A 13,440-nucleotide genomic window follows, 5' to 3' on the forward strand; every position below is an offset into this window, starting at 1 on the left:
CTCAGGTCTTGGGTTACACTGACCCACTTCCCAAAGGGGAAACCGAGGCTCCTACCAATTTAGCTTGCTCCTGGGGCATCTGAGGGATTCAGCTTGGGCAACCAAATTGACCCGGTCCTAGGCCCACCATGAGCCCATGCTTTGAGAGTGGACATGGACCGGGCGGGATATCCTGAGGCAAGTATGGCGCTTTGGGCGGTCCAGTAGGTGGACATTTGCTCTGCCTCAGCCTCAAGGAACTCCCCAGACCCTACTAGCGCAGGGGCAGGACCGCGGTAGGGGCGGGCTCCGGGAGGGGCGAAGCGTCCGACCCCCAGCCCGGAACCTTTCTTCTCCGCTCTGCTCAGGTTCCGGGAGCCGAGTCTGGGGCGGGCCGGAAGTGGAGGCGGTTGGTGGGGTTGGCGGGGCTCAGGGACGCGGCGCGGGTGGCGGTTTGCGAGCTTTGGGTGGACCGAGTGTAGTGACTGGTCCCAGTGTCTGGTGCTGGCGGGGTAGTGTTCAGCTGGACGGTGCGCGGCGGCGGCGAACGAACGCGGCGCGGACCCGGGCGCCCGCGGCTGGGCCCATGGCCTCCTCCTGTGCGAGCATCGACATCGAGGACGCCACGCAGCACCTGCGGGACATCCTCAAGCTGGACCGGCCCGCGGGGGGTGAGCCGGAACGGTGGGGGTGGGTCCTTGGTGAGCGGGCAGAAGGGCGGTGCGGGCCTCGGCCACCCTCATGGCCCTCGGGTCACTCAGGACCGGCTCTGCATCCTCCCGGCTGGTGAGGGCAGACGAGGGTCGGAGCGGCAAATCCCTGAGCGTGCTTGCTGAAGGGCGCAGACCCCTGGGTGCAATCCTGCCCCATCCCGGAGCCGGGCCGTTCTGCCTCGTCCTTCAGCGTCTCGGCTGAAGGTGAGGCACCTTCTCTGAATTCGCAGAGCCCACCAGGTGTCCTGGCCGCAACGTCTCTAGTCTTCCTGGGACTGGCCCGGGTTCCCTACCCTTTTGCCATAGTTCAGAGGCCTAGTCTGGGCTCTGTATGCGGAGTTCTGGATCTAGACCTAGGCGCTGTAATGAAGAGCCGCTGATCTCCCTATGCAACTTGCCCTTCCTTCTGGAATACAGACTCTAGGCATGCGATTCTGAAACTGATTTTCAGGAGGACGGTGACCACCCCCAATTCCGTGTCCTCTTTGGGTTTAAGGCAAATCACAGACTGCACAGTCCTGATTGGATCTACAAACATCTGCAAGCCCTAGTTTACGTCCATTCGTTTAAACTTTTCTTGGGTTTGCAGTGGTACCTCAGCTGCTCCTGCCCTCAGTGAGCTCCTAAGACACAGAGCTAACAAGGTGTAATATAATGCTCTTCTCATTGAAAGAGAGAAGTGTTTGGCACTGTGATGGGGATAGGGTGGGTGGGGTGGGGGCTGGAGAATGCCTGAGAACAGATCTGAGAGAAGAGCAATTTTTAGGCTAGGTCTTGTAATATGGAGAGGGGCTTGGGTGTCAGGAAAGACATTCTGCAAAGAGGAAATAGCATATGTGAAAGTACCAAAGTTTCATGGCAGGTTCAGGGACCTGTGAAATGTTGTAGTGGTTGAGAGACTGGCTGGTAATGGAGGTGTGGATGTGCAGTGGCCAGAGCTGAGAATTGGTGTTTCCTCAGACCCTGTTCTGAAACCTGCTGGAAGGCCCAAACTGGTTCCCTTTGGAAGCAGGCACTGGTGCTCACTCCTGGGTTTAGCTAACCTCTAATCTCTGAGAAAATCTATCTGCTGCCTGGAACCACCAAACCCTTTTCCCCAGGCCTGGAGTGTGTGCTCCTTGGACTCATGGGCTTGGCCTGGCCCTCTCATGCTTATTAGCTGCTAGCAAACTGGTCTTCACAAAGGTTTGGTAGAGCCTGGCATGGGTAATGTGTAGCTTGTTTGTTTGTCCTCATGGTAGCCTGCCTGGAAAGGAGAGTGGTCAGCTTACCCCTGAGCAGCTAAGGTGGCTGTGATGCAAGTGAGGTGGTCCTCGTAACTCTTTGCTTCCTGACTGGTACTTGATTCCCCTGTTTGCCAAGTAGCCCTTGCTTGTCTCCTCTCACTGGAGGACCATGTGAGACCCCAGGCAGTTTTGTGACTAGAAACTTGTCATATTCCTTGAATATGAGGCCTTACTCTCCTTGCTACCTGGGAGTTTTGGAGTAGTGTCTGAACCTATGAGGGTGCTTGAAACACAGCCAATGGTAAACAACTGAAAGGCTGTCTTTCCTGATTGCACACCCTACCCCATAATTTCTCTACTCTTTGTCCAACTCCTTCATGTCCATTCCTCCAGGGTGGCTTCTTCTGAGCCATTTCCGTGTCAGGCAGTCTCCTTCCTTTCTTACTTCCACATCTTATCATGTTTTTCCATGCCTTAGAAGCCCACCCCCTCTTCTCCAACCCCTCCACTACTTTGATGTAGGCCCTGGTATCTCTCACCTGGATTCTCAACTATCCTGCATGCTACTTCAGAGCAGTCAGTCCTCTGGCCATAGCAGATCATGTCACTTTCCTATTTAAAACTTTTGTGGCTCTCATTACCACAGGGAAAATCTAAGCACCCTAGCCTCATACCCGAGACCTCTGCAGCCTTGTTTTCCCTCCATCCTTCCCATGTTTGTGTGTTCTAGCCACGCTGGCTCTGATGGCACCTCCTCTGTAAAGTCTGTCCTGACCCTTCCCATGTCCTCCTTCGAGTACACAGAGTCCCTCTGTACTGACCCAGGCCTGAGTATTAATTGCACTCAGAGCATTCTTATACCCTTCCCTCAGGTAGAAGAGCTTCATGCTCATCCTTGGTCCTAGCATGCATTAGGTTCACCATCAGTGTTTATGGAATAAAGGTTGAACAAAGGGCCCTCCTCGCCACTGACGAGCCTTGTTGAGTGTTCCTAGAGCACCTCATGGTTCTTGAGTGAAGCTCTGCAGGAGGAGAGGCCAGTGGGCAGGTGGAATAACTTCATCAGAGTGGCCCTTTCTGTCTCTAGGTCCCAGTGCAGAGAGCCAGCGACCATCTAATGCCTACAATGGAGATCTCAATGGGCTCCTGGTCCCAGACCCCCTCTGCTCAAGTGATGGTACTTCAACAAACAAGCCTGGTCTCCGAGCCATGCCTCCTATTAACCTGCAGGAAAAGCAGGTCATGTGAGTGTCTGGGAGATGGCAGTGGTGGTGATGGGGTCTTTGAGGCATTTGTGAACTAAAGGCATAAGGTGAGGGGAGAGGGTCTAGCAGCCTCTGCTGCTTCCCCACTAGATGACCTGGGGTGGAACACTTAACCTGAGTTTGCACTAGGATGAGGGGCAACGACAAGCTCAAGGGCTTGGCCTGGATCTGAAGTTTGGGCACCTGGTTTAGCATGGAAGTAGGGCCATTCCCAAGGAGGGAGGTGAGCAAGGGAAGCTGTAGGTTTGGGGACCAGTGAACCAGGCAGAGTTGGGCATCTGGGACTTTACACTTTCACCAGAGTGTCTGTATCTTCTCCCCCCAACCCTGCCCATCGAGACTTTGGGTGGACAAGAGTCACTCTATGCACCCCTCCCCCCAGCTGCCTCTTAGGAGACGACAGTTCCACCTGCATCGGAATTTTGGCCAAGGAGGTGGAGATTGTGGCCAGCAGTGACTCTAGCATCTCGAGCAAGGCACGGGGGAGCAACAAGGTGGGCACCAGGATGTCATGGCATGTATAATGGATGGGGCACACTTAGGCTGTCCCTCCCCCATTCCATGCTGCCAGTACCTATGGGGACTATCCTGACAGACAGTTAGTGTATCCCAGTCTCAGGAAGCCAGGGTTGGCTGCCAAGTCTCTTTGGGAATCTGGCCCCAAGAATTGTGAATGGGTGGCTGGGCCTGCGCATATGGCCTCTACTGTCCCCAGGCATGCTGGGGGCTACCTCAGCTCCAGGAAAGCTGCCCCAGCCCTCGATTTCTATGACCTTCCTCACTCTTGATTCTCAGGTGAAAATCCAGCCCGTCGCCAAGTATGACTGGGAGCAGAAATACTACTATGGCAACCTGATTGCTGTGTCCAACTCTTTCTTGGCCTATGCTATTCGGGGTGAGTAGGCACAGTACAGAGGAGGGAGGTGTTCTGCTAGTAGCCCCAGAGATGCAGCTCTACTGTCCAGTCACTCAGCCCACTCAGACCGTAGAGGTATAATGGAAGGCTTGTCTGTGCTGGCCCCAGCTCTGCCAGGCCTTCTGAAGCCGAGTGAGAAAACAGAGATTGAGACTGGTAGTGGCAGAGAGGCAGGCAAGGGCAGGGCTTCTCTGCTGCTGCCTGGGCCTAGATACTTACTCATGGCCTACCGCTCTCCTGATTCTAGCTGCCAACAACGGCTCAGCGATGGTACGGGTGATCAGTGTCAGCACTTCAGAGAGGACCCTGCTCAAAGGCTTCACAGGCAGTGTGGCTGATCTGGCCTTTGCACACCTCAATTCCCCACAGCTGGCCTGCCTGGATGAGGCAGGCAACCTGTTTGTGTGGCGCTTGGCCCTGGTTAATGGCAAAATTCAGTATCCTTTCCCAGGGTGGGATGGGGGACTGAAGAAAAGTGGGCGGAGCTGGGTCTGCCAGACGTACATCATTATCCACCTGCCTAGCCCTTAACACCCTGCTCAGAGAAGAGATCTTGGTCCATATCCGACAGCCAGAGGGCACTCCACTGAATCACTTCCGCAGGATCATCTGGTGCCCCTTCATCCCCGAAGAGAGTGAGGACTGCTGTGAGGAGGGCAGCCCAACGGTGGCCCTGTTGCATGAGGACCGGGTGAGGGGGCTGGGCCTGGGGGGAAAGGAGGGGACCAAGTAGCAATGGTGTGGTCATGGGCTGAACGCTTACCTCCCTGTACCTGCTAGGCTGAGGTGTGGGACCTGGACATGCTCCGCTCCAACCACAGCACCTGGCCCGTGGATGTCAGCCAGATCAAGCAGGGCTTCATCGTGGTAAAAGGCCACAGCACAGTAAGCCTGCAGCTGACTGCCTTTGCTGCCCTCCTCTCCCCACCCCTTTATGTCCCTCATCTATTCCCTGTTCTCACAGCTGCCCACATAGCTTTCTAGCACTCTGCCATGGGTACTCGGAGCACAGAGGGACCCGTCTCCTGTGGCGCTCACACCTAACCATGCACCCTATGGAGCTGGTTTTCTCTACAGTACCCCGCCCCCATTCATTGTCTTTCATACAAACACGCAGATCCGCTTTGGGTCAGCCTAGCTCACTGCCATCCTCACCTGAGGAGGACTTGCTCCCACCTCTAGTCAGGTGGCAAAGCAAGGCTTTTTGGGTTCTTCCCAGTGCCTAAGTGAAGGGGCCCTCTCACCTGATGGGACTGTCCTGGCTACCGCAAGTCATGATGGCTTCGTCAAGTTCTGGCAGATTTACATTGAGGGGCAGGATGAGCCAAGGTAAGGTGGAGCCTGAGGGCCTGGGCTCTCCCAGGTAGGAGATCAGATCACCCATTCAGGCCACTCATATACCTGCCTGCAGGTGTTTGCACGAGTGGAAGCCTCACGATGGGAGGCCCCTCTCCTGCCTCCTGTTCTGTGACAACCACAAGAAACAGGATCCTGAGTGAGTGAGTGGGCAGGCAAGAGGGTGGTGGGCTGGACTTTGGGCTCCCAGCAGGGGCCCAGCCAGCCACTCAGTGCCTTGTTGCTTTGCAGGGTCCCCTTCTGGAGGTTCCTTATTACTGGTGCTGACCAGAATCGGGAGCTGAAGATGTGGTGCACGGTGTCCTGGACCTGCCTGCAGACCATTCGGTAAGCAGGGGCTGTGGGGCTGGGCAGGGGCAGGGTTGGGTTCCTTCCACCCTCTCAGTCTCATTCATCCTGCCTCGTGGCCACCCCCTCCAGCTTCTCCCCAGATATCTTCAGCTCAGTGAGTGTGCCCCCAAGCCTCAAGGTTTGCCTGGACCTCTCAGCAGAATACCTGATTCTCAGCGATGTGCAACGGAAGGTGGGCTGCAGTGGGGACGCTCTGGGCAGAGCTGATATCATCAGGGAGGACAAGGGTGTGTGTGGCACATCCACATCTTCCCAGCCCCTGAGCTCAGCTGTGAACTCGCTACCTGTGCAGGTCCTCTACGTGATGGAACTGCTGCAGAACCAGGAGGAGGGCCGTGCCTGCTTCAGCTCCATCTCTGAGTTCCTGCTCACCCACCCTGTGCTGAGCTTCGGTATCCAGGTTGTGAGTCGCTGCCGGCTGCGGCACACTGAGGTGCTGCCAGCCGAGGAGGAGAATGACAGCCTAGGGGCTGGTGAGCTGCTCAGGGTCAGGGATGTGTGTTGGGATGTAGGGGAGTGCTGAGGCTCAGAGGGCCAGGGGCTTAGTCGTCCACATTGTCCTTGCAGATGGGACCCACGGAGCTGGTGCCATGGAGTCTGCAGCTGGTGTGCTCATCAAGCTCTTTTGTGTGCACACTAAGTGAGTGTGCTGGGGAGGCCCGCCTGTGCCCTGTCTGTGCCCCTCCCTACCCTGCTGACTCTGACTCTCATATTCTCCCCCTGCTCTCCCTGCAGGGCATTGCAAGATGTACAGATTCGCTTCCAGCCACAGCTGAACCCTGACGTGGTGGTCCCGCTCCCTACACACCCTGCCCATGAGGACTTTGGTGAGTTGGGGGTGACAGGAAAGCAGGTTCTGACTGGAGTCTGAGATCTGACTCAAGTGGCAGCTTTTCCCACAGCATTTGGAGAGTCTCGACCAGAACTGGCTTCTGAGGGCCTGGGATCGGCCACTCACGGCTCCCAGTCTGACCTCCGACGCATCGTGGAGCTGCCTGCACCTGCAGACTTCCTCAGTCTGAGCAGTGAGACCAAGCCCAAGCTGATGACACCTGACGCCTTCATGACACCTAGCACCTCCCTGCAGCAGGTATGCTGCGGGCAGAGTGTGGGGCACAGGGAGGGAGGCCCTGGGAGTGCCCCCCACAGCCACAGCCCTCGTTCTCCACATCTCCCCAGATCGCTGCATCTCCCAGTAGCAGCAGCAGCAGCAGCAGCAGTTCCTCTCTTACGGCGGTGTCTGCCATGAGCAGTACTTCGGCCGTGGACCCCTCCTTGCCCAGGTGAAATGAGGGTCAGAGTTAGGGCGTGTCAGGGGCTGGTGCCAGGTGATGCCAGGCTCTGGCTGCTTACACTTCATCCTTCCTGCCAGCAGGCCACCTGAGGAGCTGACCTTGAGCCCCAAGCTACAGCTGGATGGCGGTCTGACAATAAGCAGCAGTAGCAGCCTGCAGGCAAGCCCACGTAGCCTCCTGCCTGGCCTGCTCCCAAGTCCGGCCGACAAATTGCCTCCCAAAGGGCCTGGGCAGGTGCGTATGTGGGTGTGTGTGAAGTGCAGTATAGAAGGTATATGGGAGTGGGAAGCCTGGCGGCAGTCTCCTCCCACAGCACCCTGTCTTCTGGTCCTGCTCTTCCTCAGGTGGTCCATGTTTCCCCTGAGGGTATCTCAGCCCCCGGTGTCCTTGGAGGGCAGATCCTCAGCCTTTCCATCCCCACCTCCTCTCCTCCTGGGCTGCGGCCATTTTTGACCTTCCTCCCCCTTCCCTGTTGTCCCATCTCTCATCACTACACACACCAGTGCTTCGTCTCTGTACTCCTTTTACTCCTACTTCCCACCACCTAAGTTCCCACCTTTGGCCTACCTCAGGTGCCTACTGCTGCCTCTACACTATCCCTGGAGCTGCAGGAAGTGGAGCCGCTGGGGCTACCTCAGGCGTCCCCCAGCCGCACCCGCTCCCCCGATGTTATCTCCTCGGCTTCCACTGCCCTGTCCCAGGATATCCCTGAGATCGCATCTGAGGCGCTGTCCCGTGGCTTTGGCTCCTCCGCTCCGGAGGGCCTGGAGCCAGACAGTATGGCCTCAGCTGCTTCAGCATTACACCTGCTGTCTCCACGGCCCCGGCCGGGACCCGAGCTTGGCCCCCAGCTTAGCCTGGATGGAGGCCCTGGGGATGGGGATCGGCATAGTACCCCTTCCCTCCTGGAGGCAGCCTTGACCCAGGAGGCCACGGCCCCTGACAGTCAGGTCTGGCCTACGGCACCAGACATTACTCGTGAGACCTGCAGCAGCCTGGCAGAGAGGTGAGGAGCTTAGGAGTGGGAAATGTGCTGATGGTAGGGGCTTCAGATAGAGTCATCCACTGCTGAGTTGGCCTGTCCCCCCAGCCCCCGGAATGGCCTCCAGGAAAAGCACAAGAGCCTGGCCTTTCACCGACCACCTTATCACCTGCTACAGCAACACGACAGTCAGGACGCCAGTGCCGAGCAAAGGTAGGCACCACCCCGCACCGTTCCTCTCACAGGGAGGGCCAACAAGTGGGTAGGTGCCTATTTCTCTCCCTGCCCTTCCCACAGCGACCATGATGATGAGGTGGCCAGCCTGGCCTCTGCTGCAGGGGGTTTTGGCACCAAAGTTCCCACTCCACGTCTTCCTGCCAAGGACTGGAAGACCAAAGGATCCCCTCGGGCCTCACCCAAGCTCAAGCGAAAGGGCAAAAAGGATGACGGGTAGGATGGGTCCTGGGGCCAGGGAGAGGGGTGGTCTTCAGGCTGCCTGCTTGACATGGCCTGAGGTGCTTCTCCTCTGTGGCAGGGATTCGTCCGTGGGATCCCGGCTCACAGAGCACCAGGTGAGCGAGCAAACACCCTTTCTGCTTCTGGGACTCCTGCCTGTGGGGGTGGGGTAGGGTCCAAGCCTTCCCCTGGTCTGGTGTGTGGGGTTGGGCGGGGCGGGCTTCATGTGACTGTTGGTGTTCCTGGCAGGTGGCAGAGGCCCCTGAGGACTGGCCAGCACTAATTTGGCAACAGCAGAGAGAGCTGGCGCAGCTTCGACACAGCCAAGAAGAGCTGCTACAGCGTCTGTGCACCCAACTTGAAGGCCTGCAGAGCACCGTCACGGGCCACGTAGAACGTGCCCTAGAGTCACGGCACGAGCAGGAGCGTATCCTTGTGGGCAGTGGCACAGCATGGGGCGGCAGCAGCATTCTTGGCCCAGGAAGGGATATGGGACCTGCTGCAGCCCTGTTCCTTAGCTACAATGCAGAGCGGCGACTGGAGCGGGCACTGGCCGAGGGACAGCAGCGTGGTGGGCAGCTGCAGGAGCAGCTGACGCAACAGCTGTCCCAAGCGCTATCTTCAGCTGTGGCTGGGCGGCTGGAGCGCAGCATACGGGATGAGATCAAGAAGACGGTTCCTCCATGTGAGTTTTGCATGGAGACTTCTGGGTGGGCCAGATGGGAGTGGGGCCCCCTACCTGTCAAGCTTCTTCTCATGGCTCTACCTTTCCCTCCTCACCCTGTCCCAGGTGTGTCTAGGAGTCTGGAGCCCGTGGCAGGCCAACTGAGCAACTCAGTGGCCACCAAGCTCACAGCCGTGGAGGGTAGCATGAAAGAGAATATCTCCAAGCTGCTGAAGTCCAAGGTGCTATGGGACCCAAGGTGAGGGAGGTTGGTGGTTGGTGGGCTTGGGCTCAGCTTTCAACTCAGGCCCCTTCTTCCACCCCCAGAACTTAACAGATGCCATTGCCCGAGCAGCCGCAGACACGTTACAGGGGCCGATGCAGGCCGCCTACCGTGAAGCCTTCCAGAGCGTGGTACTGCCCGCCTTTGAGAAGAGCTGCCAGGCCATGTTCCAGCAGATCAATGATAGCTTCCGACTGGGCACGCAGGAATGTGAGTAGGGTCATATGCCCCAAGAAGGGAAGGGCTATCGTCTTCTCCCTACCATCCCTCTCATGGCCCCCATGGTCACTTCTCAGACTTGCAGCAGCTGGAGAGCCACATGAAGAGCCGAAAGGCACGAGAACAGGAGGCACGGGAGCCCGTGCTGGCCCAGCTGCGGGGCCTGGTCAGCACGCTGCAGGGAGCCACGGAGCAGATGGCGGCTACCGTGTCCAGCAGCGTTCGGGCTGAGGTGCAGCACCAGCTGCACGTGGCTGTGGGCAGGTGTGTGGGCAGGGCACTGAGCAAGGTGGTGTGTTTGGAAAGGGCCAGACTCAACTGCCTGTCAGCCTCATCTCCCTCACTTGCCTTTGCAGCCTGCAAGAGGCAATTTTAGCACAGGTGCAGCGCATTGTTAAGGGTGAGGTGAGTGTGGCACTCAAGGAGCAGCAGGCTGCCGTCACCTCTAGCATCATGCAGGCCATGCGCTCAGCTGCTGGCACACCTGTCCCTACCACCCACCTCGACTGCCAAGCCCAGCAAGCCCATATCCTGCAGCTGCTGCAGCAGGGCCACCTCAACCAGGCCTTCCAGCAGGTAAGCCGGGCACTAAGCCCAGATAGAGTCAGGAGTCTCCTGACAAGGCTCACACATCATACATTCCACTCTACCCATCATGCTTTGGGTGGTCTGGCCTCAGCAGACTCTTTTTGGTTCTCTTTGGCCTCCAGGGCATTTCCCTTGCTCTTCCCTCTGTCTGGACCCTGGATCCCTTTCTTCCTACCTCAGTCTACCTTGTTTCAGAACCACCCTTCTCAGGAAAACTTTCCTGATTCCCTAGAGTAACAACACAGCCCTACAGTGCTCTCTCTGGGCCCCAAAGCATCCCCCTCAGGATGCCCTACTCTGGTCATCCTCTCCCAGGCCACATAGCCAGACAAGCAGGCATTCCATCCTGACATTAGCTATAAACTCTGTTCTCTACTCAGGCCCTGACAGCTGCCGACCTGAACCTGGTGCTGTACGTGTGTGAAACTGTAGACCCAGGCCAGGTGTTTGGGCAGCCACCTTGCCCCCTCTCCCAGCCTGTACTCCTTTCACTCATCCAGCAACTGGCCTCTGACCTTGGCACTCGAACTGACCTCAAGCTCAGGTGAGTGGGCATAGTCAGGGACTAGGGCTGTGGTGAAGGGCGGGGAGCAGTTCAAAGCAGCGACTCCCACTCCTGCCTGACTCCCCTCCTTAATTTTCTCCACCCATCCCCTCTGTCCCCACCCATCTCAGGCTTTGAGGCCTCCATTATCAGCCTCTGGGCCTCATTGCCACCAGGGGGCACTCCTCTCTGCTGGAGATCACCTGTAGCCTGTCCTTTTCCTAAACCCCCAGCTACCTGGAAGAGGCTGTGATGCACCTGGACCACAGTGACCCCATCACTCGGGACCACATGGGCTCCGTCATGGCCCAGGTGCGCCAGAAGCTCTTCCAGTTCCTGCAGGCGGAGCCACACAACTCACTTGGCAAAGCGGCCCGGCGTCTCAGCCTCATGCTGCACGGCCTTATGACCCCCAGCCTCCCTTAGCTCAGCCTGCCTTGCCCAGGATGGGGTGGCACTGAAGGTCAGCAGACAGGCCTAGGCCAAAGCAGGGTCATGTCTGCCCTTTACCTGCTCAGGCTCCCACCTCTGGCGTGTTTGATGGGGATAGCACTGGCTATGGTCTATAGGTTGTGGTAGCCAGCAGGTTTAGGCTGGGCCCAGGGTGGGTATTGTGCCTTCTTGGGTTCTGCCATGCCTGGAGCATGACCCCTGAGATTATGACACCACTTTAGTTGAATTTTCCATGTTCCTTTTTACCACCAGTTTGGTTCTTTTTGTTTTTGAAAAACATTGAGAAATTCAATTAAATCCTTTTGGAATAAAATGGAGTATGTGTATGCTTTTCTTTGGCATGACTTTGATAACTGCCCTTTGTTACCTGCCCCCTCTCCTGGAGCTCTGTCTAGGCCAACCCACCCCAGGGCCCTGGACACCCACCCTCATCTGCCCAACTGCCTTCCCAGATCTCCGCTCTCCATCTCTGAGGCAAGGCAAGGGCCCTGGGATCAGCTCAGCACCACCCCGAGCTCCTGGGTTCTCCTCTCTGGAGTCCCTCCCTTCTTTGCCTATCTGAACTGGGGGGCGGGGCTGCTGGCTGGTTTGAGCTCCACCCTCAGCCCCCATCCAATCACAGTTCCTCCTTCTGGGGGCTGGGCCGAAGGGCTGCACTCCAAGCTGCCAGCTCTGGCACTAGGCTCCCAGCCCAGGGAAGATGTGCTGCCGCTTCTGTCACCGCTGGCAACCGCCCTGTGCACTGGGGCTGTTGCTGCTGCTGCTGCCGCCCCTTGGTGAGTGCCAGCGTGCTGGACCCAACCCAGTCCACACACCCCCTCCCCAGGCTGGGTGTAGGTTGTGTGGGAGCTGAGGCACAGCCCTCCTGAGCGCTGAGAGTCAGGGTGGAGAGGAGGTGAGGGCTCCAGGGAGGGATTGTGTGCCAGTGGCTTCAGGATGTAAAGTGAGGGTGGGAACTGAACCCTAGTTTCGGAGGGAAGAACCCCCAAATTCCACAGTCTCCATCCTGATAAGGGGAGACTTGACCTCTTGCGGGACTCCCAGACCAACCGTGGGATCTCTGAGGTCCTCTCTTAGGGTCGAACCTGGATCCCAACCCCCTCTATTCTGCCCTACCCGTCAGAAAACACCTGTCTCTGGGGAGGGGATGGAAAGGCCAAACAAAGATTGTCTAGGCTGCAGAGAAACTGGAAGTTGCCAGGGGACCTGCCTCCTTTCACCATGTCCATACTCTCATTTGGACCATTCTCACCTGACCTGGGACCCAGCAGCTTGGAAGAAGAGCCAACTCCTGGGACGAGGCTTCTCCTTCCCCCATCCCCACCTATCCTGTCCAGGTCTGCCTAGAAGGGGGCAGAGGCAGGTGGTCCCCAGATGTGCCCCTTAGTTCCCTGGGGCACCCCTTTCACGCTGAGTCACGTCCCCAGAACGCCCCCTGGTAAACAAGCCCCTGGGGTTTGGCGGCGAGGGGCGGGGATGGTGAGGGCACGCCACCTCATCCTATCAACTATTCTCCACCCCCACCCCCAGTCCTTGTATCTCCCCTGGCAGCAACTACAGCGGTCCCAGGCCGCTGTGACACCATATACCAGGGCTTTGCCGAGTGTCTCATCCGCTTGGGGGACGGCATGGGCCGCGGAGGTGAGCTGGAGAGCGTCTGCAGGTACGGGCAGGCGTGAGGGCAGCAGCCCAACCCCACACCCTTGGGGTCTGAACCTCTTCCCTCCCATTCCAAAGCCCCCTGCCCCACCTGATTACCCTAACCCCACACCCTTGACAGGTCTTGGAATGATTTCCACACCTGTGCCTCGCGAGTCCTGTTGGGCTGCCCTGAGGAGGCCGCCGCCGTGTGGGAGTCACTACAGCAAGAAGCTCGCCGGGCCCCACACCCAGATAATTTGCACACTCTGTGCGGCACCCCTGTACGCCTTCAGGAGCACGGGGCGGGCCCAGAGACCAACCAGGAGACGCTGCGGGCGACAGCGCCAGCACCCACTCGGGTCCCCGAGCCCCCTCTGCTGGCGGCTGCTTTGGCACTCGCCTGCCTCCTGGGTCCTCTGGCCTAGCCGGTCTGGCCGGGTAGCAGCGTGTCCCCCCCCCACCCCCCCTGCCCCCCCCCCCCGCCCCGTCTCGAAAGCGCTCGGCTTTCA

General features: G+C 58.2%; 2 protein-coding genes across 4 annotated transcripts; both read left to right on the forward strand.

The window, feature by feature from the left end:
- The first annotated feature begins 392 nt into the window (after nt 1-392).
- Nucleotides 393-11,587, forward strand: EDC4 (enhancer of mRNA decapping 4). Of its 3 annotated transcripts, none has more exons than XM_082677519.1 (29): nt 393-650; nt 3,006-3,162; nt 3,566-3,677; nt 3,979-4,078; nt 4,347-4,536; nt 4,643-4,790; nt 4,880-4,984; nt 5,319-5,428; nt 5,511-5,594; nt 5,687-5,782; nt 5,876-5,978; nt 6,099-6,279; nt 6,374-6,446; nt 6,542-6,633; nt 6,709-6,896; nt 6,986-7,089; nt 7,179-7,335; nt 7,674-8,107; nt 8,192-8,296; nt 8,381-8,533; nt 8,619-8,655; nt 8,789-8,966; nt 9,069-9,224; nt 9,330-9,445; nt 9,531-9,696; nt 9,783-9,969; nt 10,062-10,281; nt 10,674-10,837; nt 11,071-11,587. In XM_082677519.1, exons 1-29 carry the CDS (start codon nt 566-568, stop codon nt 11,261-11,263), a joined length of 4,194 nt encoding a protein of 1,397 aa, XP_082533645.1. In that variant the 5' UTR covers nt 393-565; the 3' UTR covers nt 11,264-11,587. The 3 variants fall into 3 exon arrangements, with proteins under 3 accessions (XP_082533645.1, XP_082533644.1, XP_082533643.1); XM_082677518.1 differs by having other exon boundaries at nt 7,182-7,335; XM_082677517.1 differs by having other exon boundaries at nt 7,182-7,335; nt 8,789-9,224.
- A 403-nt stretch (nt 11,588-11,990) lies between these two features.
- Nucleotides 11,991-13,356, forward strand: NRN1L (neuritin 1 like; the record flags this gene model as incomplete). Its single annotated transcript, XM_082677662.1, has 3 exons — nt 11,991-12,066; nt 12,821-12,953; nt 13,071-13,356. 3 exons carry the CDS (start codon nt 11,991-11,993, stop codon nt 13,354-13,356), a joined length of 495 nt encoding a protein of 164 aa, XP_082533788.1.
- Between the last annotated feature and the right edge of the window lie 84 nt (nt 13,357-13,440).

Source organism: Grampus griseus (genome assembly GCF_964374135.1).
Source record: "Grampus griseus genome assembly, chromosome: 19".
NCBI lineage: Eukaryota > Metazoa > Chordata > Mammalia > Artiodactyla > Delphinidae > Grampus > Grampus griseus.